We start from the raw sequence: 24,715 nt of genomic DNA, 5'->3' as shown, positions 1-24,715 counted from the left end.
ACAGAAGGGAGAGGGAGGGGCGAGATCAGAAAAATAAGGAAAAACGTAGGAATAAAAATAGAAGAAAATAGGATAAAGTGGAGGTACCTCCCGACATGTCTGGCGTGCCCCTGTTGTTCCTAAGTAATGATATGGACAAAAATGAAGAGGATTGGATGGTCCGACCCACAGCCCCTATCTACCCCCCAATTTCAACTGCCGCCCCCATATAATGCGACTAGTCCGCAAAGCGTTCTGCCTCACCACCATCGACTGCTGGCCAGGTCCCGTCCCAAGGACAATTCCATGTCCCTATTGCATCCCGAACTAGGAACCAGCTTAGACGGAGAGAGGCCCGCCTCTGAATGGCTCTAAGGCCACAGACAAGCGATGGAACTTTTTGGTAGGGGACAGAGCTTTAGTAGATCCTCAGACGGACACCGATTATGACTCCGATTCTACCACTGATAATGACGACCCTAAAGATCCTGGCCCACCACCTATGTTGAATGAGGTAAGGGTATCCAATGCACCCCAACGGCCCAAGAGCCCCAGCGTACAGTCCCCCTTACGTGCCACCACCAGCCCCTCGTAATTACCCAGGACTCAGGGGACCCCAACAACCTGCACCGGCGAGCGCCAGGTCGACAGGATGCTACCTTTGCGGGGCACCTGACGCATTGGCAGCGGGACTGCCCCCACTACCACCAACGGCAGACGAGACCCCCAGTAAACGACTTACCTTTTTCAACTAGCAATCCGTTTTCTGCCTGACTAGCTGTGGGAAGTAGCCATTCCATGTACCCTGCCCTCACCGATAACCCGGACGATGAACCTATTGACAATTTATTAGTTGAGGGAAAACCAATCCCCTTTATGATAGATACGGGGCCATACCTTGACCCTCGAAGCTCCATGTATCGCCCAGCACGATTTTAAACTGTCCACAGCCACGGTTTCATTGAGCAGGTAAGGAGGGAACAGCACTTTTAGTTCAAGTACCTAATGAATGTGGAATCAGTCGGGCTTGATGTCCCCTCACATTACCCTGTCAGTAAATGAGGGTCATAAACCGAAGGAGCTGGGATTCCTCGCCCACCGACTTGAGGTACAGGCGACACAGGGCTTTAACGGAATTCCCCAGATACTGCCAGAAGGGACCCTGACTTATTACCTCATCCCTTTCTCGGTGACAGGCTGTTTATGCCACCATCAGCTCCACCGACTCCCTTCGGATGAGCCAACCCCCGACTTATGGCCCCGTCAAAAGCTGAGGTAGGATTCACCCCAGTGACCCCAGTCCAATCCGTGTAAGACCAGGAGCACAATTGCCTCCGTCCCACAGTACCCCCTTCGCAGAGAGGCAGTTGATAGAATAACCCATTTAATAGATTCATTCTGCGAACAGGTCATCCTGGTTCCTTGCCAATCACCCTGCAACACCCCCATTTTACCCATCCCCAAACCCAGACGGAACGGAATGGCGTCTAGTACAAGACCTGTGTGAGGTCAATGATATAGTGGAACCCCTGCATCCCGCTGTCCCGAACCCCTCATCATTCTCAGCAACATCCTTGCCGACTCCCGTATTTTTACACCTGTGGATCGCCAACATGCATTTTTTACCATTCCCCTATCTCCCGACTCGCAATACCTGTTTGCTTTCACCTTCCAAGGTCAGCATTACACCTGGGCGTGCCTCCGGCAAGGTTTTATACACTCCCCGACTATTTTCTCTCAAGTTTTGCATAAACAACTCCAAGAGTTGCAAATTTCTGACAAATCCACTGTTGTCCAGTATGTTGATGACCCTTTATTGGCAAGCCCCTCGAAGTCCTCCAACATCGCGGACACCAATAGACTACTTAACGCACTCCACTCTTGGGGCTATGTAATACCTCCACAGAAAGTAAAACGAACCCAGCATCAGGTAAACTTCCTGGGCACCCTTTTAAGGGCTACTGAGGCGGCAGCTCACTCTTGAACGTATTGTACCCATCATTGCTACCCCACCGCCCGCTAATCCCGAAGGGTATGTGCGCCTTCTTAGGTTTAGTGAATTTCTGCAGACAATGCCTACCTAATGTGGCCCTCCTTACTAAGCACTTCCCACTCCTTGCTTATCTAAAGAACTTCCTCCAGGCCATCCTCCTCCCCAACAAACTGGCCATCACTAAATGCTCGGCTCACCTCTCTGACACCTCTCTAGTACCACTGGGCAATAACAGGGCAGATGCAGAGGCTAAATTGGCAGGACACCAGGGGTCTAAGATCGTTTCGACTGTGGAAAAAACAGGCAGTTGCTTGCAAGCCAACGATAACAACGCTGGGCACCCCAGACGTGGTCACTGTGTAGCACTTACAGGGGGACACCCCTGACTCAGAAAAACAAGGATGGAAGACGCACGGGTGTACGCACTCTGCGCCACACGGCCTCTGGACTACTCCAGTCGGTCAAGTATGTATACCTGATTCCTTGTTACTGATGCTTATTGACTGCCTACATTCTGACCCCCACCTTGACAAGGGGGAATGAGTAACATTTTACTATGTACCTGGTGGCACCCCAGATTGGAGAAAGCAGCAGAAGGCAAAATACGATCGTGCTTAATATGCCAACAAACCAATGCTGGGAAAGGGCTGAGGTGAACCCCAGGCAGAACCTCCTTGCCTGGTGGTCCCTTTGATTGTATACAACTTGACTTTATGGAATTACCACGTGTACATTATTATAAGTACTGTATTATCATTATTGATGTGTTTAGTAGAGGGATTGAAGCTTCTCCAACCACCAACAATGAAGCCTCAACGGTGGTGACGTTATTGCTGACAGAAATCATACCTAGGTTTGGGGTACCCCGACAGATAAGTTCAGACAATTGTCCCCACATCATAGGGAGAATAAATAAGGAATTGTGCGAGGCACTGCATATCGAAAAACAGTTCCATTTCACCTGCCACCCTGAGGCAGCGGGTATAGTAGAGCGAGCTCACGGCACCCTGAAGAATAAATTAACTACATTATTACCAGATACGGTTTTAAATTGGCTGAATATTCTCCCATTAGCATGAATCCACATGAGAATTACTCCCCACTCGTCACCAGGGTGTCGGCTGCCGGAATCGTCTTTGGACATCCGGGAAGAACTCCATGGGATGATGACACCCAGCCCCCCCGCCCAGGTTGGCCATAACATCATGGGGGATGAACTACAAAGGTATTTCAGACAACTTATGTCCTCTTTAAAGTTTCTTCATTCACAGGTGGAGAGTGCCCTTAAACCACTGGAAGGACAGGATGCGGAGCTGCCTGACCTGGAAATTGGAGATTCAGTACTGATAAGAGATTGGGAACGCCCTAAACTGGGACCTCGGTGGAAAGGCCCCCTCCAGATACTACTCCAGACTCCTACAGCTGTGAAAGTACAGGGCCAGGAACGCTGGATTCATCTGAGCCACTGTAAACGATGGCCGCCGAAAGAAAAATGATGTTTCTTAGATTTGGACTCCTTACCATTACTGGTACTCTTGCGTGGGCATTAGAAGATAATTTGTTTTACAAAGCACATATGCAACTACACCTGAATCGCACCGTTTGCTACCCCTTGGCAGAATCAGTGGAAGGTCCTTTTGTAGCCACACCAAGCTGGAGTCCCAGGGCTCTCTTAAAATATGAATACTCAAAAACAAAGTGTATTCGGCAGACGGGTACTTACAGGATGGTGTTGCTGGGTAAATGTTTGCAAAGAACAATAACAGATCCTAGTAGCACAACTAGCTACCAGTCCTTCCCCCACTGCTTTGACAGTAAAGGATGGGGTTGTGGGATAGCGATTATACAGAACACGATATCATGTGCCACCACCACTTGTATAGAGAGAATATGTGGATTTAGGTGGGGATGGTTTAGGTGTGACTGCGCTGCCACTAGGTGTGTTACGTTAATTGCAGGGGAGCGATGGGTTTGTGGGGAAGGGAACAGAACCCATGTGAAATTGTCTAACGTCTCTTTAGAATGGCTAACCAGGGAGAATTACCTGAGAGAGCACGGGAGAAATGTTGTTGGAATCTCTTGGTATTCTCAGATGCCCAGTTCACAGCAATCGGGTAATGCAACCTGCTACCGGGCCAAGGAAGGGTATATGTTCCTCTTCAATGGTACTTACACTACTGCCACCCCCACTCTGCCAGCCTGGTTTGCAGTAGGAACGATCGGGCCAGTCATGGTCCCCTGCCCCCAGAAGGCTTATGTCCAACGAAGACGTGGTGTGGTCAGTAAGTGAGGAGTTCTGTGAAGACTGGAGGGATCCTATCACGTTGGGATCTCCCTTATCGTCATGAGGCTATGGGTTTCTGAGTACTCTCTCTCTGGGGGGGGGGGGGGGTTCGGCAGGAACTATAGCCGCAAAAAACTGGAACTACCTTATTTGTGGACTGGCCGTGCTGGGAAACAGCACCATAAAGGGCCTGGAGGCAGGGAACCAGGAACTGGCGGAGCTTCGACTTTATGCCCAGCAGACCCGGTATGCTGTGGACTACCAGTTGGCTCAGCAAGCAGGAGTATGTGCCATAGTAGGGGACAAATGTGTCACCAGTGTGAGAGATGAGTCCTACAACATCTCCCATGCCATTCAGGACATTCAGAAGCAAGTAGGTAGCTTTAGGCAAGGACCTACAGGAGGGGCGGGTTGGTTGGGGTGGCTACTGGGAGGATCGTGGGCATCATACCTGCTGTATGCTGTGTGGTGCTGGCCTGTTTAAATAATTGTTGCAAGGTCCTTATTAATAAACTCTCGACCCCGTTCTCGGCGCCCCTCTAGGTTATCATGATATGATAAAAGGGGGAATGAGGAAGTAAAGGGGTAAGAAATTGTAACTGTACATAGAACTGATGAAAAAACACTAAGCACGCAAGCCCCTGACTCCAGACCAGGTGGTTTGTCTTAAAACAACGAGTGTGATGGTTGTCTTTGAACCTTCGGCTTCCCAACTGAAATTGGTGTAGCCACATTGTTTAAGTGTGTGACAAGCACAAGGGGAGGGGAGAGAGAGAGGGGGGGAGGGGAGGGGAGGGGAGAGAGAGAGGGGGAGGGGAGGGGAGAGAGAGAGAAAAAGGGGAGGGGAGAGAGAGAGGGGGGAGGGCAGGGAAGAGAGAGGGGGAAGGGGAGGGAAGAGAGAGAGGGGGAGGGGAGGGGAGGAGGGGAGGGGAGGGGGAGAGAGGGGAAGGGGGAGAGGGGAGGGGAGAGGGGAGGTGGGGAGGGAGGGGGGAGAGGTCTGCCCCTCTGTATTATGGAGACCTCCGATAAAGACTCTGCATGAGAGTTTGAGGAGAATTCTCCCGCAGTATATACTAATAAACGTGTTTTAACAGAATTAATCTGTGGCACTGTGTGACTTTGCAGCAGGCGGGAGTGGGAACTTAAAATCGGGACAACACTCCTGTCATCCCCATCTCGCTTCTCTGACCGCGCTCTCCGCCCTCCTCCCCTCCACTCCCCTCTCCTCCCTTCCCCTCTCCCTTCTCCCTCTCACCCTCTCCCTTCCCCGCTTCCCACACCAACTCTCTCTGGGACCCTCCCTCTAAACTAAACCCAGCTCGCTCCCCCATCTCCTCCCCCACCTCTCCTCTCCTCTCCCCTTACCCACCTCCACGCCCCTCCCATCACCCCTACTCCCCCTTCCTCCCCTCCCCTCTCTCCCCACTCCACTCCCCACCCCCCTCTCCCCCTCCCCCCTCTCCCCCCTCCCCTCTCCCCGTCCCCCCTGCCCCTCGCCTTCCCTCCCCTCCCCTCTCCCCCTCCCCTTTCTCCCCCTCCCCCACTCCCCTTTCTCCCCTCTCCCTCCATCCCCCTCCCCCCTCTCTCCCCCCCTCCCCCTCCCTTCTCTATACCCCCTCCCCCTCCCTCTCCCCTTCCCCTACCTCTCCCCCTCCCCTTCCCCTCCTCTCCCCCTCCCCTTCCCTCTCCCCCTCCCCTTCCCTCCCCCTCCCCTTCCCTTCCCTCCCCTCTCACCCACAGCTCCACCGTCCCCTCCCCTTCCCTCCCCCTCCCATTCCCTTCCCTCCCCTCTCCCCCTCCCCGCCCCTCTCCCCCTCCCCTCCCCCCCCCACTCCCCCCTCCCCTCCCCTTCCCCTCCCCCCTCTCCCCTTCTCCCCCTCCCCTCCCCTCTCCCCCTCCCCTCTCCTCGTCCCCTCCCCTCTCCCCTCACCCACTCCCCTCCCTCCTCTCCTTCCCTCTCCCCTTCCCTCCCCTCCCCCTCCCTCCCTCTCCCCCTCCCCCTTCCCCCTCCCCATCCCCTTCCCACCCCTCTCTCTAACACACTCTCACACACTGCAGGACCCTCCCTCCCTCCCTCTGGACCCATCCTTTCCCCGAGCCCTCCCACCGCCTCTCTCTTGGACCCTCCCTCCCGCGGACCCTCCCGATCTCTGGCACTTGACAACAGTCTGACCGAACACTTCTCGGGTTTCTGGCTGTTGCTGCTCGGCCGTCGGTTCAGGGGCGGTGGGATGGCGGTCGGCTTCCTGCTCTGCCCGCTGGCCCTCGCCCTGTGCGGCGCTGCGGTGAGTGGATCCCCTCCCGCGGCCGGGGAGCGGTTAAACAGTTCCTGTGTTTCAGCAGCCACTGCCCCGCACCCCCACCGCGCAGTCATCACGTCCAAATCCTACTCCCCACCACCTTCCCCCCACACTTACACCTCCTCCCCCACCTCCCCTCTCCCCACCTCCCCCCCACTTCCACCCTCTCCCCCCCACCACCCCCCTCTCCCTCCTCCCCCCTCTCCCCCTCCCCTCTCCCCTCCCCACTCTCCCCCCTCCCCTCCCCGCTCTCCTCCCTCCCCTCCCCCCCTCCGTTCCCCCTCCCCCTTCCCCCACCTCCCCTCCCCTCTTCCCCAACTCCCCCCTCCCCTCCCCCTGCTCCCTCCCCCTCCTCCCTCCCCCACCCCTTCCCCTCCCCTTCCCCTCCCCTCTCCCTACCCTCCCCCCTCCCTCTCCCCCATCCCCCTCCCGCTTCACTCCCCCCTCCCCCCATCCCCCCCTCCCCCTCTCCCCCCCTCTCCCCCCTCCCCCCCTCCCCCGCCTCCCCCCTCCCACCCCCCTTGCTGTGTGACTCCGTGATTCACAACAAACAATCTGCTGGAGGAACTCAGCAGGTCAAGCAGCAACTGTGGGAGCAGGGAAGGAATTGTCGACGTTTCAGGTCAAAACCCTGCATTAGGACTGAGAGGGGAGAGGGCCAGTATACAGTATACTCACCACATCTCCCCTCTCCACTCCCAGTGCTGATGCAGTGTTTTGAGCCAAAACGTTGACAATCGCTTTCCCCGCACAGATGCTGCTCGACCTGCTGAGTTCCTCCAGCAGTTGTGTGTTGCTCCAGATTTTGGCATCTGCCGTCTCTGGTGTCACCGTGGGAGCTGCTATTCTAGTCTCAGTGTAACTGCTGGCGAGGGGGGAGGGTGTGGACAGTGCGAGGGCCGAACGAGATGGGACTACCACCTCACTAGGGGTACGAACCTTCACAGTCGGTCCCGTTGCCACGGAAGCCGGGGGGACAGCCACACTGGTAACTCCCCAGTGTGTTCACACACTGGCCCTGGGCACACACCGCTGCATCCTCCGAGCACTCATCAATGTCTGCAGAGAGACGGGGAGAGGTGGTCAGGGGCAGCCGCTGGCAGTGAGTCCATGCCCGCGACATAGAGTGTCACAGAACCCACCCTGCAGTACCCAATGGACTGATGTTGGGGTCCAAATCCACAGCTCCCAATGCAAGTAGATAGGGTGACAAAGACGGCTTGTGGCATGCTTGCCTTCATCAGTTGAGTCAGGAAGTGGAAGTCATGTTGCAGCTGTATAAAACCTTGGTGAGGCTGCACTTGGAGTCTTGTGTGCAGTTCTAGTTGCCCCATTACAGGAAGGGTGTGGAGGCTTTGGAGAGGGTGCAGAGGAGGTTTATCAGGATGCCGCCTGGATTAGAAAGCACGTGCTATGAGGAGAGGTCGGACAAACTAGGGTTATTTTCTCTGGAGCGTCGGAGGCTGAGGGGAGACCCGATGGAGGTTTATAAAATTATGAGAGGCACAGACAGTGTAGACAGTACGAGTCTTTTTCCCAGCGTCAAAATTGAAATACTGGAGGGCATAGCTTTCAGGTGAGAAGGGGATAGTTCAATGGGGATGTGCTGGGCAAGTTTTTTTTTATTACGCAGGGAAAGGTGGGTGCCTGGAGTGGGCTGCCAGGGATAGGAGTGGAGACAAATATGATAAAGCTGTTCAAGAGGTTGTTAGATAAACACAGGAATATGCAGAGGAAGGAGGGATATGGATCACGTACAGTCAGAAGGGACAAAGTTTAATTCAGCATTGTGTTTGACACTGACATGGTGGGTCGAGGGGCCTGTTCCTGTGATGTACTGTTCTGTGTTCAGTGGGTGGAGAGATTTGAAGTCACCGAAGGCACCCTGGGCTGTGGGCAGGTAGTAGGAATATGTCTCAAGGGCTGAATGGCCTTCCCCTGCTGTTCATGCCCAGTGAACGAGAGGACATGGAGGGGTGAGGGGAGAGGCTCACTCGTACCCAGACAGGCCGCTCCCTGCGGCTGGAATCCGGGCTGGCAGCTGCAGTTGTAGCTGCCCGGCACGTTGATGCACTGGTTCCCCAGCTCGCGGCGGCAACGCTCCTCGAAGGCGCACTCGTCCACATCTGTCAGAGAGAGCAGGGGAAGAGGTTCAGCGCCGCACACAACCTGTCCAATGGGCACGCGGCCCACCCACTCTCCAGCCAATCCAAACCACAGTCGAGAGAGGAGGGGGATAAAAGGGGCGAGACAGCAGGTCAGGCGGCCTCTGTGGAGGCAGAGCGATGATCGACGATCCGGGTCGAGACCTTGCATCAGGACTGGGAGTGTGGAGGGGAGGTGGTCAGGATAAAGAGGTGAGGGCGATGGGCGAGGCAGGGGCTGGGAGGTGATTGGTGGATCCAGGTGAAGGAGGAGCTGATGGGCAGGTGGGGGCGGGTGGGAAAGGGGGGGGTCGGGGGTGGAGGGGAGGGGTCAGAGGCTGGCAGGTGATTGGTGGAACCAGATACAGAATACTGCTGGGATTCCCTCACTGCATGCCCTCTGATTAGCTGCCACAATATCGCCACGGGATTGGCTGAAAGGATTTTTAACAACCCACAAACAGCCAATGGGATTCCCTCCCACCATTTCATCTACACTGGCCCCCCAGTGGCTGCTCCTTGAATTTCAGCCGCAACAGATTCACTGCCCCATGATCGTACCCCCTGAAACCCGTGAGATGCTTCACACCCCACCCTCAGGACCCAACCCTCACCGACCCCACCCACAGACCCACCCAACCCCACCACTGACCCAACCCCACCCCACCCACAGCTCCCACCCTACCCCACCAATGACCCAACCCCACCGCACCCACAGCCCCACCCAACCCCACCACTTGACCCAACCCCACCCCACCCACAGACCCATCCAACCCCACCAATGACCAAACCCCACCCCACCCACAGACCCACCCAACCCCACCACTGACCCAACCCCACCCCACCCACAGAGATACCCAACCCCACCCACAGACACACCCAACCCCACCAATGAGCCAACCCAACCCCACCACTGACCCAACCCCACCCCACCCACAGACACACCCAACCCCACCCCACCCATAGACCCACCCAACCCCACCACTGACCCAACGACACCCCAGCCACAGACCCACCCAACCCCACCCATAGACACACCGTACCCCACCACTGACCCAACCACACCCAAACCACAGACCCACCCAACCCCACCACTGACCCAACCCCACCCCACCCACAGACCCACCCCCACCCCACCAATGACCCAACCCCACCCCAACCACAGTCCCAGCCAACCCCACAACTGACCCAACCCCACCCCAGCCACAGACCCACCCAACACCACCACTGACCCAACCCCACCCCACCCATCGACCCACCCAACCACACCACTGTCCCCACCACTGACCCAACCCCACCCCATCCACAGACCCATCTCACCCACCCCAGCCACAGACCCAACCAATCCCACCACTGACCCAACCCCACCCCACCCACAGACCCACCCAACCCCACCGTTGAACCAACCCAACCCCATAACTGACCCAACCCCACCCCACCCACAAACCCACCCTACCCCACCTCTGACCCAACCCCACGCCACCCACAGACCCACCCAACCCCACCACTGACCCAACCCCATCCCACACAGAGACCCACCCAACCCCACCACTGACCCAACCCCACCCCACCCACAGACCCACCCTACCCCACCACTGACCCAACCCCACCCCAGCCACAGACCCACCCAACCCCACCACTGACCCAACCCCACCGCACCCACAGACCTACACTACCCCACCACTGACCCAACCCCACCCCACTCATAGACCCTCCCAACCCCACCACTGACCCCACCACAGACCCACCCAACCCCACCCACAGACCCACCCAACCCCACCCACAGACCCAACCAACCCCACCACTGACCCAACCCTACCCCACCCACAGACCCACCCAACCCCACCACTGACCCGACCCAACCCCACCCATAGACCCACCCTACCCCACCACTGACCCAACCACACCCCACCCACAGACCCACCCAACCCCACCACTGACCCAACCCCAGCCCACCCAGAGACCCACCCAACCCCACCACTGACCCCACCACTGACACAACCCCACCCCACCCACAGACCCACCCCCACCCCACCACTGACCCAACCCCACCCCACCCACAGACCCACCCAACCCCACCACTGACCCAACCGCACCCCACCCAAAGACCCACCCAACCCCACCACTGACCCAACCCCACCCCACCCACAGACCCACCCAACCCCACCACTGACCCAACCCCACCCCACCCACAGACCCACCCAACCCCACCACTGACCCCACCCCTGACCCAACCCCACCCCAGACACAGACCCACCCAACCCCACCACTGACCTAAGCCCGCCCCACCCACAGACCCACCTCACCCACCCCACCCACAGACCCACCCAACCCCGCCACTGACCCAACCCCACCCCAGCCACAGAACCACCCAACTCCACCACTGACCCAACCCCACCACACCCACAGACCCTCCTCACTCACCCCACCCACAGACCCACCCAACCCCACCACTGACCCAACCCCACCCCACCCAGAGACCCACCTCACCCACCCCACCCACAGACCCACCCAACCCCACCACTCACCCAACGCCACCCCACCCACAGACCCACACCCACCCCACCCACAGACCCACCCAACCCCACCACTGACCCAACCCCACCCACCCACAGACCCACCCAACCCAACCACTTATCCAACCCCACCCACTCACTGACCCACCCAACCCCACCACTGACCCACCCCCACCCCACCCAGAGACCCACCCAACCCCACCCCACCCACTCACAGATCCATCCCTACTCCCCAGCCACAGACCCACTGAACCCCACCCATCCCACCCACACACTACCCAACCCTACCCATAGAATCACCTCACCCACAGACCCACCCCACTCACAGACCTACCAAACCCTACCACTGACCTATGCCCACCCCACCCACAGACCCACCTCACACACCCCACCAACACCTTACTCCCCACCCACAGGCTCACCCACCCCACCCATCCCGACCCACCCCACCCACAGACCTACCCCTCACTCCCCACCCATTCCACCCACAGACACCCACCCCACCCACAGATCCACTCATCAACCCCACCCACGGACCCACCGCTCAGCTTCACACCCATAGACCCACCCCACCACAGCCCCACCCTACCCAACCTCACCCGCAGACCAACCCCTCACGCCCCACCCATAGACCTGCCCCATCCACAGACCCACCCAACCTCACCCACCCACCAACCCCACCCCAGCCCTCCCCGGTGGGTGTGTATTCTGGACAATCGCTGTGCCCGCACTCACCCACACAGCTCTGGCCATCCAGCGAGCGGACGTACCCTGGCAGACATTCACAGACGAAGGAGCCGGGACAGTTGTGGCAGTCCATGTTCGAGGGACAGGCCTGGGGCAGGATACACTCGTCCACATCTGCAGCACAGAGGGCAGAGGGGCCTCAGTAAGGGGGCTGCAGCAGCCAGAGCAAACTCCAGTGGGGCACAGGCCCGGGATGTGTGTGTGGGGGGGTTTTAAACATTGTCGTTGTACCCACCTCTACCGCTTCCTCTGGCAGCTCGGTCCAGAGAGGAGAAACAAAGGACTGCATCTACCTATCACCACCCTGTGCCCACCCCGCATCCCCTCTTTTGTCCACATATCACTGCTCTTTCTCCCCCCCCATATACTGGGCTTCCCCTTTTCCTATCTTCAGTCCTAGGGAAGGGTCCTGACCTGAAATGTTGACCGCCTGCTTTTCCCCACGGATGCTGCCTGGCCTGCTGAGTTCCTCCAGCATCTTGTTGCTTTTTCAGCTTTTTCCATAAACCCTCTGCTCCCTGTGAGAGAAAGTTGCCCCTCAGGTCTCCTTTAAACCTCTTCCCTGTCACCTTAAACCTGTGCCTTCTAATTTTGGACGCCGCTACCCTGGGGAAAAGACTGTGACCATCCACCTTATTTATACCCCTTGTGATTTTATACCCCTGTAGAGGGTCACCCCTCAGCCTCCTTCACTCCAGGAAAAACAGTCTCTCCTTATAATACAAGCCCTCCAGTCCTGGCAACATCTTGGTGAATCTCTTATGCACCCTCTCCAGCTTAATGACATCGTTCCTGTAGTTCGGTGACCAGAACTGCATGCAATACTCCAGGTGCGGTCTCACCAACATCCTTTAGCTCTGTAACATGACATCCCAACTCCTGTACTCAATGCCCCATCTGACAATGGCAAGTGTGCCATATGCTTTCTTCACCACCTGGTCCACCTGTGTCGCCACTTTCAGGGAACTATGTACCTGTGCCCCTGGGTCTCTCTGTTGTACAACACTCCCCAGGGCCCTACCATTCACTGTGTAAGTCCTGCCCTGGTTTAACTTCCCAAAATGCATCACTTCACACTTGTCTGAGTTAAATTCCATCAGCCGTTCCTTTGCCCACTTTCCCAGTTGATCCAGGTCCTGTTGTAACTTGAGACAATTGCCTTCACTGACCACCACACCACTGATTTTGGTGTCACCCGCAAACTTACTTGTCATGCCAGTTTTGTATCCAATTGGCTAACTCATCCTAGATCCCATGTGATCTAACCTTCCAGATCAGCCTACCATGTGGGACCTTGTCAAAAGTCTTGCTAAAACTCCAATGTAAACGATGTCAACCGCCCTGCCCTCGTCAATGCTCTTGGTCAGAAAACGCTGCTAAATGTGTGAGACATGATTTCTCATGCCCATGATCACCTCGGTCCCTCAGAATCCCCTCCAGTAATTTTCCCACCACTGATGTTCGGCTCACCGGCCTGTAGTTTCCTGGCTTGTCCTTGCAGCCCTTCTTAAATAAAGGCACAACATTAGCCACCCTCTAGTCTTCTGGGACCTCACCCGCGGGTAAGGAAGATGCAGATACCTGTGTCAGGGCCCCAGCAAGTTCCTTGCCTTCTTTGGTAAATTGGTTTATTATTGTCACATGTACCGAGGTACAGTGAAAAACTTGTCTTGCATACTACCCATACAGATCAATTCATTACACAGTGCATTGAGGTAGTGCAAGGGAAAACAATAACAGAATGCAGAATAAAGTGTTACAGTTACAGAGAAAGTGCAGTGCAGGCTGACAGTAAGGTGCAAGGCCATGACGAGGTAGATTGTGAGGTCAAGAGTCCATTTTATCGTACTAGGGAACCGTTCAATTGTCTTATAATAGCCGTCTTTGAGCCTGGTGGTACATGTTTTCAGGCTTTTGTATCTTCTGCCTGATGGGAGAGGAGAGAAGGGAGAATGTCCGGGCTGGTTGGGGTCTTTGATTATGTTGGCTGCTTTACCGAGGCAGCGAGAACTGTAGACTCCATGGAGGGGAGGCTGGTTTCCATGTTCCAGGATACACTTGGTCAGGCCTTGGGGATTTATCCACCTTTCTGCACCTCAAGACCACCAACATCTCCTCTTTCGTAACATCTATATGCTTCAGGACATTCCCTGAATTCCCTAGCTTCCACGACCCGAGGTAGAATGAGTTCTTGATCTCTCATTCTATCTCGTCATGGCCTTGCACCCTATCTGTCTATCTGCATCGCACGTTCTCTGTAACACTATATACTGCATTCTGTTGTTGTTTGTCCTTTTGTACTACCTCGATGTACTTATGTACGGAATGATCTGTCTGGATGGCACGCAAACAAAAGCTTTTCGCTGCATCTCGGTCCATGTGCAGCAATAAACCAATACGTGCCTGTGATGCTTCTGCAAGCAACGTTTCCATTGTAGCTGTTCCTCACCGTACTTGTGCACATGGCAATAAACTTGGAGACACAAGAGACGGCCGTTGCTAGAATCTGGAGCAACACACAGCGCAGGAGTCCCGGTGAAGGGTCTTGGCCTAAAACATCGGCTGTCCATTTCCCTCCAAAGATGCTGCCTGACCATCTGACTTCCTCCAGTGCTTTGTGTGTTGCTGACAATAAACCTGACTTGACCTCTACGGTAAATACAGACAAGAAGTATTCATTTAAGACCTCTCCCATCTCCGTAGCTCCACACATAGACGACCACACTGATCCTTAAGGGGACCTCTGCAACTGGATCCTTGACTTTCTGACCAACAGACCGCAATCAATGAGGAAAGGAGGCAACACCTCCAGCACGATTATACTCAATGCTGGTGCCCCACAAAGCTGCGTCCTCAGCCCTCTACTCTACTCCCTACACACTGATGACTGCATGGCCATGACTGAGAGACCCTCCCCCTCTCCCCCTCCCCTTATCTCCCCCTCTCCCCCTCCACTTCCCTCCCCTTCCCTCCCTCCCCACTCCCTCCCCCCTCCCGCTACCTCCCCCCTCCCTCCCCACTCCCCCTCCCTCCCCCTCCCTCCCCCCTCCCCCTACCTCCCCCTCCCCCCTCCCCCCCTTCCCCCTCCCCTTCCCCCACTTCCCCCCCTTCCCCCCTCCCCTTCCCCTTCCCCCCTCCACTTCCCACTGCGCTCCCCCTCCCCCCTTCCCCCTCCCCTTCCCCTTCCCCCTCCCCTTCCCACTCCACTCCCCCTGCCCCGCTTCCACCCTTCCCCCTCCCCCCTCTCCCCCTTCCCCCCTCTCCCCCTTCCCCCCTCCCCTTCCCCCCTCTCCCCCTTCCCCTTCCCCCCTCTCCCCCTTCCCCTTCCCCCCTCCCCTCCCCCCCACCTCACTCCCTCCCTCCCCTCCCTCCACCCTCCCCCCTCCCTCCCCTCCCCCCTCCCCCCCTCCCTCCCCCCTTCCCCCCCATCTCCCCCTCCCTCCCCCCCCCTCCGCCTCCCTCCCCCCCTCACCCTCCCTCCGTCCCTCCCCCCTCCCTCCCCCCTCTTGCCTCCCCCCTCTCCCCTCCTCCCCTTCCCTCATCCCCCCTCCCCCTTCTCTCCCCCCCAACTCCCCCCTCCCTGCCTCCAATATCCCCCCCTCTCTCCCTCCCTCCCATCTCCCCCCCTCCCTCCCTCCCATCTCCCCCCCTCCCTCCCTCCCTCCCATCTCCCCCCCTCCCTCCCTCCCTCCCAACTCCCCCCTCGCATCACCCCCTCCCTCCCTCCTTCTCCCCCTTCCTCCCTCCCTCCCTCCCATCTTCCCCCTCCCTCCCTCCCTCCCATCTCCTCCCTCCCTCCCTCCCATCTCCTCCCTCCCTCCCATCTCCCCCCACCCTCCCTCCCTCCCTCCCATCTCCCCCCTCCCTCCCTCCCATCTCCGCCTCCCTCCCTCCCTCCCATCTCCCCCTCCCTCCCTCCCATCTCCCCCTCCCTCCCTCCCATCTCCCGACTCCCTCCCTCCCTCCCTCCCATCTCCCCCTCCCTCCCTCCCATCTCCCCCCTCCCTCCCTCCCATCTCCCCCTCCCTCCCTCCCTCCCTCCCATCTCCCCCCTCCCTCCCTCCCTCCCTCCCATCTCCCCCTCCCTCCCTCCCATCTCCCCCCTCCCTCCCTCCCGCCCTCCCGCCCATCTCCCCCCTCCCTCCCTCCCATCTCCCCCCTCCCTCCCTCCCATCTCCCCCCTCCCTCACTCCCATCTCCCCCTCCCTCCCTCCCTCCCATCTTCCCCCTCCCTCCCTCCCTCCCATCTCCTCCCTCCCTCCCTCCCATCTCCTCCCTTCGTCCCATCTCCCCCCTCCCTCCCTCCCTCCCTCCCGTCTCTCCCCTCCCTGCCTCCCATCTCCGCCTCCCTCCCTCCCTCCCATCTCCCCCTCCCTCCCTCCCTCCCTCCCTCCCTCCCATCTCCCCCTCCCTCCCTCCCCCATCTCCCTCCCTCCCCCATCTCCCCCTCCCTCCCTCCCTCCCATCTCCCCCTCCCTCCCTCCCATCTCCCCCCTCCCTCCCTCCCTCCCATCTCCCCCCTCCCTCCCTCCCTCCCATCTCCCGCCTCCCTCCCTCCCATCTCCGCCCTCCCTCCCTCCCTCCCTCCCCTCTCCCCCTCCCTCCCTCCCATCTCCTCACTCCCTCCCTCCCATCTCCTCCCTCCCTCCCATCTCCCCCCTCCCTCCCTCCCTCCCATCTCCCGCCTCCCTCCCTCCCATCTCCCCCCTCCCTCCCTCCCTCCCTCCCATCTCCCCCTCCCTCCCTCCCTCCCATCTCCCCCTCCCATCACCCTCCCATCTCCCCCTCCCATCTCCCCCTCCCTCCCTCCCTCCCATCTCCCCCTCCCATCTCCCCCTCCCTCCCTTCCATCTCCCCCTCCATCCCATCTCCCCCTCTCCCTCCCTCCCATCTCCCCCCTCCCTCCCTCCCATCTCCCGCCCCTCCCTCCCATCTCCCCCCTCCCTCCCTCCCATCTCCCCCTCCCTCCCTCCCATCTCCCCCCCCTCCCTCCCTCCCATCTCCCCCCCTCCCTCCCTCCCATCTCCCCCCTCCCTCCCTCCCTCCCTCCCATCTCCCCCCTCCCATCTCCCCCCTCCCATCTCCCCCTCCCTCCCTCCCATCTCCCCCTCCCTCCCCCCTCCCACCCCTCCCCCCCCTCTCCCCCTCCCCCCTCTCCCCTCTCCCCTCTCCCCTCCCCCTCCCCTCTCCCCTCCCCCCTTCCCCACCTCCCCCCCTCCCCTCCCCTCTTCCCCACCTCCCCCCTCCACTCCCCCCTGCTCACTCCCCCCTCCTCCCTCCCCCCTCCCCTTCCCCTCCCCTTCCCCTCCCCCTCCCCTTCCCCTCCCTTCCCCTCCCCTCTCCCTACCCTCCCCTCTCCCTCCCCCCTCTCCCCCCCTCCCCCCTCCCCCTCCCCCCTCTCTTCCCCCCACCCCCTCCCTCGCCTCCCCCTCCCTGACCCCTCCCCTCCCCCTCCCTAAACCCTCCCTCCCCACTCCCTCCCCCCCTCCCTCCCCCCGCCCTCCCCCCCTCTCTTCCCCCTCCCTCCCCCTCCATCCCCCTCCCTCCCCCCTCCCTCCCCACTCCCCCTCACTCCCCCCTCCCCCCTCCCTCCCCCCTCCCTCCCCCTCCCTCCCCTTCCCCCCTCCCTCCCCATCCCCCCTCCCCCCCTCCACCCCTCCTCCCCCTACCCCCCCTCCCCCTCCCCCCCTCCCCCCTCCCCCCCACCTGCCACCCCCTCCCCCCTCCCTCCCCCCTCCCTCCCACCTCCCCCCCTCCCCTCTCCCTCCCACCTCCCCCCCTCCCTCCCTCCCACCTCCCCCCTCCCTCCCTCCCACCTCCCCCCCTCCCACCTCTCACCCCTTCCCACCTCTCCCCCCTCCCCCTCCTCCTCCCCATTCCCTCCCCCTCCTCACTCACCCCTCCCCCCCTCCCCTCTCCCCCCCAACCCTCCCCCCCACCTCCACCCCCTCCCCCCCTCCCTCCCACCTCCCCCCCTCCCCCCTCCCTCCCACCTCCCCCCCTCCCCCTTCCGTCCCACCTCCCCCCCTCTCTCGAACCTCCCCCCCTCCCTCGCACCTCCCCCTTCCCACCTCCCCTTCCCACCTCCCCCTCCCCCCTCCCCCCTCCCCCTCCCCCCTACCCCATCCCCCTCCCCCGCCCCCTCTTCCCCCTCCTGCCCCCTTCCCTCCCCCTCCTCACTCACCCCTTCACCCGCTCCCCCTCCCCCTCCTCCTCCTCCTCACTCACCCCTCCCCCTCCCCCTCCCCTTCATCTCTCCCCCCCCCCCCCCACTGGGATGTAAATGATCTGTTTACTGCTGTTACTCTGATTCTGTTTGATTTTCTGTCTCTCAGTAACCTCAGTTTCACCCGGTGCCTCTCCCCCACCCCCCTCTCCTCCTTTGCTGCGTTCCTGGGCTTTCTAATCTTCAGGGCCCTTGTGAATGAGCAATGAAAATGCCTTCCTGCTCCACATGTTCCCTTTTGAGAAAGTAGGGAAAGTACACAGGGTCCGGGGTTTACCAAATGGACACAGCACAAAAGCAAGGAAGATAATCTCCATAAAAACTGAGATGCAGTGAAGAGGTTTTGCATGCGTGCCATCCAGGTAAATCATTCCATACAGGAGTACTTCGAGGTCATAAAAAGGGGATAAGATAATATCGTATCACAGTTACAGAGAAAGTGCAGCACTTGTAGATGAGGTGCAAGGGCCATGATGAGATAGATTGAGAGATCAAGAGTTCACCTTTGCCACATAAGAGATAACATATTTATTTATTAGTCACATTTACATCAAAACACACAGTAAAATGAGGCTTTTTGAATTACTGAGAATGTGCTGGGGGGGGGGGGCAGCCCACAAGTGTCGCCACTCTTCCGGCGCCAACATAGCACGCCCACAACTTCCTAACCCGTACGTCTTTGGAAGGTGGGAGGAAACCGGAGCACCTGGAGGAAACCCACACAGACACGGGGAGAACGTACAAACTCCTTACAGACAGTGGCGGGAATTGAACCCGGGTCGCTGGCGCTGTAATAAGTGTTATGTAACCAATCCATTCAAGACTCTTGTAACAGTGGGGAAGAAGCTGTCCTTCAGATTGGTGGTATGTGTTCTCAAGCTTTTCTGAAACACTGATTCATACACAGCTAGTCAAACAGCATGGAAACAGGCCCTTCAGCCCAACTCATCCATGCTGACCAAGTTAGCCTACCTGAGCTAGTCCCATTTTCCCGCATTTGGCCCATGTCCCTCTAAACCTTTCCCATCCCTGTCTTTTAAACGGTATAATTGTACCCACCTCAACCCTCTGGCAGCTTGTTCCATTTACCGACGGAAATGGCAGATGGAGTTTGACCCGGAAAAGTTGGGGAGATGGAATTTGAATGGCAGGACTCTTAGCAGTGTGGAGGAACAGAGGGATCTTGTGGTCCACGTCCATAGATCCCTCAAGGTTGCCACACAGGTCGATAGGGTTGTTAAGAAGGCGTATGGTGTGTGGGCCTTCATTAGTTGGGGTATTGAGTTCAACAGCCACGAGGTAATGTTGCAGCTCTATAGAACTCTGGTCAGACCACACTTGGAGTATTGTGTTCAGTTCTGGTCACCTCATTATAGGAAGGATGTGGAAGCTTTAGAGAGGGTGCAGAGGAGATTTACCAGGATGCTGCCTGGATTGGAGAGCATGTCTTATGAGGATAGGTTGAGTGAGCTCGGGATTTTCCCTTTGGAGAGAAGGAGGATGAGAGGGGACTTGATAGAGGTGTACAAGATGATAAGAGGCATAGATCGAATGGACAGTCAGAGACTTTTTCCCCCAGGGTGACAATGGCTAACACGAGGGGGCATGATTTTAAGGTGATTGGAGGAAGGTATAAGAAGGACGTCAGGGGTAAGTTTTTTACACAGAGAGTGGTGGGTGCGTTGAACGCACTGCCAGCAGAGATTGTGGGGGCAGATACATTAGGGACATTTAAGAGACTGTTAGATAGCCACATGAGGGGGCTATGTGGGAGGGAAGGGTTAGATAGATCTTAGAGCAGGATAAAATGTCAGCACAACATCGTGGGCTGAAGGGCCTGTACTGTGCTGTAATGTTCTATCTTCTACCATTTACCCTCTTGTGTGGGGAAATGTTGCCCCTCAGGTCCCTTTTATACCTCTCCTCCCTCACTTTATGCCCATGCCCTCTAGTTTTGGACTCCCCTACCTTGGGTTAAAGATTATGGCTATTCACCTTATCTGTGCCTCTCATGATTTTATCTCCCTCTGATATGTCATCCCTCAGCCTCCCATGCTCCTGAGAAGGAAGTCCCAGCCTGTCGAGCTGCTCCTTAGAACTCACACCCTCCAGTCCCAGTAACATCCTCGTCAATCTTTTCTGCTCCCTGTCCACTTTAACGACCTCCTCCCTACGGCAGGGTGACCAGAACTGTAGTACGCAGTACTCCGATTGTGCCTTACCAACGTCTTGTACAGCTGGAACATGACGTCCCAACTCCTCCACTCGATATCCTGACTGAGGAAGGAAAGTGTGGCAAACGCCTTCACCACCCGTGTCTACCTGTGGCACCACTTTCAAGGAAATATGTCCCTGCACCCCTAGGTCGCTTTGTTCTACAACACTCCCCAGGGCCCTACCATTTACTGTGCAAGTCCTGCCCTGGTTTGCCTTACCAAAATGCAACACCTCTCATTTATCTGCGTTAAGCTCCGTCTGCCATTCCTCGGCCCACTGGCGTAGTTAATCAAGGTCCTATTGTAATCTTGTATAACCTTCCTAACTCTGCACCAATTTAATGTCGATTTACTGTAATGACTCCCTCCCCTCCACACCCCTTTCGCATCGCCCCTCTTCCCCCTCGCCCCTCCTCCTCTTCTACCTAACCCCTCCCCTACTCTTATGCACCCTCTTTCTGTGCTGTGTTCTCTCCCCGGCGTCTCCCCCCAACCCCCTCCCTTGTTTCCCTCCTCACCCACCTCTCTGTGATTCCCTGGTCTCTCCCATGTTTTCAGAACGTGACGGAACTTCCTGCGAACATGACTGGGATTCTCCTGGCCACTGACCTCCGGCAGGGTAAGTGAGGGGAGCGCAGTTCTCCGGGGCATGACACATCTGAATTCACGCAGGGCTTTCTCCACCACCACCTCAGGCAGCGCGTTCCAAATTCCAACCTTCCTCAGGTCCCCTCGAAACCTACGTCCTTCACTTTTAGATACTTCCGTAATGGGGAAATGTTTCCTACGACCGACTCAGCATGTGCTCCATACAAGGTGAACGGCCGATCAATGAAATTAAAAATATAATGAAATTGCCTGCTGACTGGAGTGTGGCAAATGCAGCCTGAGTGTGTTAGAAAAGGAGCAGAGAAAAAGCAAGGAAGGAGAGACCAGGAAGGGTAACATCACTGAGGGATTGTGCTCATCATATCTGATGTCATGACACAAGACTTGGAAAGAAATAACAGGACAGGACAGGACAAAGTCAGTGCAGATGAAGGGTCTCAACCTGAAACGTCGACTGCCCACAGATGCTGCCTGACTCGCTGAGTTCCTCCCGAGTGTTGCTCCAGATTGCAGCGCCTACAGTCTCTGGTGTGCCTGGGACAAAGTCAGCGTGGGTTTACGAATGCACCGATGCTGTGTGATCACTTAAAGCAGGAGGCTGGGAAACGGCAGTGTGGTCTCCACACAGTGGGGGGAGGGCAAAGGGTGAGTGTCTCTGTGGGGGATTCTCAGCAATGGCCTTTGTTTGGACAGTGTGACGTGGGTTCCAGTGGGCTTGGTGGGAAGGAGTCTTTTGACATGTTTATAGTTCAAAGTCAGCGTGGGAATGAAGACCCACAGAGGCCGACTACTGCACAGGCTCGGCAGTTGTTCTGAGTGTGGTTGGCAGTTGCAATCAGTTATATTCCTGTTATATTTAGGCTGCAGAGGTCAGGCCTAACATCTACTACACCTCTCTTCAAAAAAATTATTTTGGAATAGATTCCCATCACTAACATTGGACTCATTGGCATGATTAAACAGAGAACGTAGAACAGTACAGCACAGGAAGAGGCCCTTCGGCCCACCATGGCTGTGCTCACCATGCTGCTGAATTCTCTCCTGTTTATGATCCATATCCCTCCATTCTCTGCATAATTTATGTGTCTAACAGTTTCTTAAAAGCCACAATTGTACCTGCTTCCACACCACCCCGGCAGCCCATTCCAGCATCCACCACTCTGCGTAAGGAATTCGCCCCACACGTCTCCTTTAACCTTCCCCTCCCTCACCTTAAATACACGTCCTCTAGTACTTGACGTTTCTACATTGGGAAAAATATTCTGTCTACTCCATCTGTGCCTCTCAAAATTTTATAAACTTATCTCAGGACTCCCCTCAGCCTCTGCCACTCCAGAGAAAATAACCCAAGTTTGTCCAACCTCTCCTTATAGTTCATACCCTCAAATCCAGGCAGCATCCGAGTAAGCCTCTTCTGCACCCTCTCCAAAGCCTCCACATCCTTCCTGTAATGGGGCGACTAGAATGGCACATGATATTCCCGAGTGTGGCCTGACCAAAGTTTTATACAGCTGCCATTCCTCGGCCCACTGGCGTAGTTAATCAAGATGCTATTGCAATCTTGTATAACCTTCCTAACTCTGCACCAATTTAATGTCGATTTACTGTAATGACTCCCTCCCCTCCACCCTCTCTCCCTCCACTCTCCTGACTTCCTGCCTATTATACGCAATGCCCTGACCAATGAAGGTAAGCATGCCAAACGCCTTCTTTACCACCCTATCTACTTGTGTGGCCACCTTCAAGAGCTACGGACTTGGACCCCAAGATTCCTGCTAAAGGTCGCACATTTGCTGTTCTCGTTGTCTGGCATCTCACTGGTCCTACTTTCTGTATTTATGCAGTGAGAAAGTTAGCTTGGTTGCAAGATAATATTGATGAACTGGTAAAGTGCGTCAAACAATGGCAGAGGAATATATTCCTGAAAAATATGAGATGATGACATTTGGGACGACTCACATGGTTTTGACAAACATAATTAGTGGTAGGAGCTGAGAAAGTACGGGCTGCAGCAACACCCCAGGCTGATCACGGCTGCTCTGAGCCCATCAATGACCCAGAGCTGTCGCTGCTCTGGGACAGTGTAGAGGGAGCTTAACTCTGTGTCTAAGCTGTGCTCTGGGTGAATGCACTCAGTCTTTTCCCCAGGGTTGGGGAATCAAGAACTAGAGGGCACAGTTTAGGATGAGAGGGGAGAGATTTAAGAGGAACATGAGGGGCAACTATTTTACACAAAGGGTGGTATGTGCGTGGAACGAGCTGCCAGAGGAAGTGGGTGAGGCAGGTACAATAACAACTTTTAAAAGACAGTTGAACAAGTACATTGATTACTAATTTTATTTAGTTTGGCACATCATTGTGGGCCGAAGGGCCTGTTTCTGTGCTGTACTCTTCTGTGTTGTGTTTTATGGATTGGAAAGGTTTAGAAGGTTATGGGCCAAACGCTGGCAAATGGGATGAGCTTGGATGGGGCATCTTGGTCAGCATGGACCAATTGGGCTGAAGGGCCTGTTGCCGTGCTGTGTGAGTCTATGACTGTGAGTCTCTGTCCCAGAACATTCCCCAGAATAACCTGGAAATTTCTCAAAATCACCATTTGTTCTTTAACTTATTGTCTGTGTGTTGTGCAGTTGACTTGGAATCGCCCGGAATGCTGGAGTGTCCTGGCAACCAGGTTGTGGTTGGGAATGGCAGTGCTTGCGGCTGCCCCGAGGACCTTGTTTCAGATGGAGAGGCCTGTGGCTGTCCCAGTGGTTTCCGATTGATGAGTGACGGCCAGCGCTGTGTGGGTAAGTGTAGAGGGAGCTTCCCTCTCTGTCATGGAGTGGTACAGCACAGAAGCAGGCCCTTCAGCCCCACTCATCCATGCTGGCCAAATGTCTAGCTGAGCTAGTCCTGTTTATCCCTCTAACCGTTTCCTATCCATGTACCTGTCCAACTGTCTTTGAAATGTTATTGTACCCGCCTCTACCACTTCTTCAGCTCGTTCCACATACCCATCACACTGTGTGGAAAAAGTTGCCCCTCAGTCCCTTTTAAATCTTTCCCCTCTCACCTAAACCTGTGTCCTCTATCCTGCTGTTATAAGACTCTTCAATGGACCTCTTGTACACTAAAGATGAACTTTTGATCTCTCAGTCTACCTTGTTGTGGCCCTTGCACTTTACTTGGCTACTAACACTGCACTTTCTCAGTAACTGTAATGTTATATTCTGCATCTTTTTTTCCTTTTCACTACCTCGAGGTACATGTACATGGAATGATCTGTCTGGATGGCACGTAAGCAAAAGCTTTTCACTTGTATCTCGGTACATTTGATGATAATAAACCAATTACCAGTTATCACATAGTGTCTGACCCTGGGAGTGTGTGATGGGACGGTGTGGAGGGAGCTTCGCCCTGTGTCTGACCCTGGGAGTGTGTGACGGGACGGTGCAGAGGGAGCTTCACCCTAGTCTGACCCCAGGAGTGTGTGGTGGGACGTTGTAGGGGGAGCTTCACCCTGTGTCTGACCCCGGGAGTGTGTGATGGGACGGTGTAGAGGGAGCTTCACTGTGTGTATCATCCTGGGAATGTGTGATGGAACGGTGTAGAGGGAGCTTCACCCTGTGTCTGACCCCGGGAGTGTGTGATGGGACGGTGTAGAGGGATCTTCACTCTGTGTCTGACCCCGGGAGTTTGTGAAGGGACGGTATGTTGAT

The 24,715-nt window shown here is 56.6% G+C and overlaps 1 protein-coding gene and 2 long non-coding RNA genes across 4 annotated transcripts in view; 1 reads left to right on the top strand and 2 right to left on the bottom strand.

The window, feature by feature from the left end:
- The window catches only part of LOC127570706 (uncharacterized), a 62,025-nt gene that overhangs the window by 19,513 nt on the left and 17,797 nt on the right, over positions 1-24,715 (bottom strand). The gene's annotated exons all lie outside the window — the stretch shown is intronic.
- The window catches only part of LOC127570696 (latent-transforming growth factor beta-binding protein 4-like), a 254,323-nt gene continuing 236,079 nt past the window's right edge, over positions 6,472-24,715 (top strand). For both annotated transcript variants that reach the window (XM_052016480.1, XM_052016479.1), the window contains exons 1-3: positions 6,472-6,541; positions 20,964-21,024; positions 23,645-23,803. In XM_052016480.1, coding sequence (XP_051872440.1) covers positions 6,488-6,541; positions 20,964-21,024; positions 23,645-23,803 — 274 coding nt within the window. In that variant the 5' untranslated portion in view covers positions 6,472-6,487. The remainder of the gene's footprint in view (positions 6,542-20,963; positions 21,025-23,644; positions 23,804-24,715) is intronic.
- LOC127570705 (uncharacterized) lies at positions 7,496-11,982 on the bottom strand. The gene is made up of 3 exons (XR_007956380.1): positions 11,952-11,982; positions 8,557-8,682; positions 7,496-7,615 (listed from the first exon to the last, which is right to left on the bottom strand). It is a non-coding gene; the product is annotated as an uncharacterized LOC127570705 (long non-coding RNA).

Source organism: Pristis pectinata, chromosome 5 (genome assembly GCF_009764475.1).
Source record: "Pristis pectinata isolate sPriPec2 chromosome 5, sPriPec2.1.pri, whole genome shotgun sequence".
Taxonomy (NCBI): domain Eukaryota; kingdom Metazoa; phylum Chordata; class Chondrichthyes; order Rhinopristiformes; family Pristidae; genus Pristis; species Pristis pectinata.
Note: the sequence above shows the minus strand (reverse complement) of the source record. Positions and strands in the feature narration are given on the sequence as shown.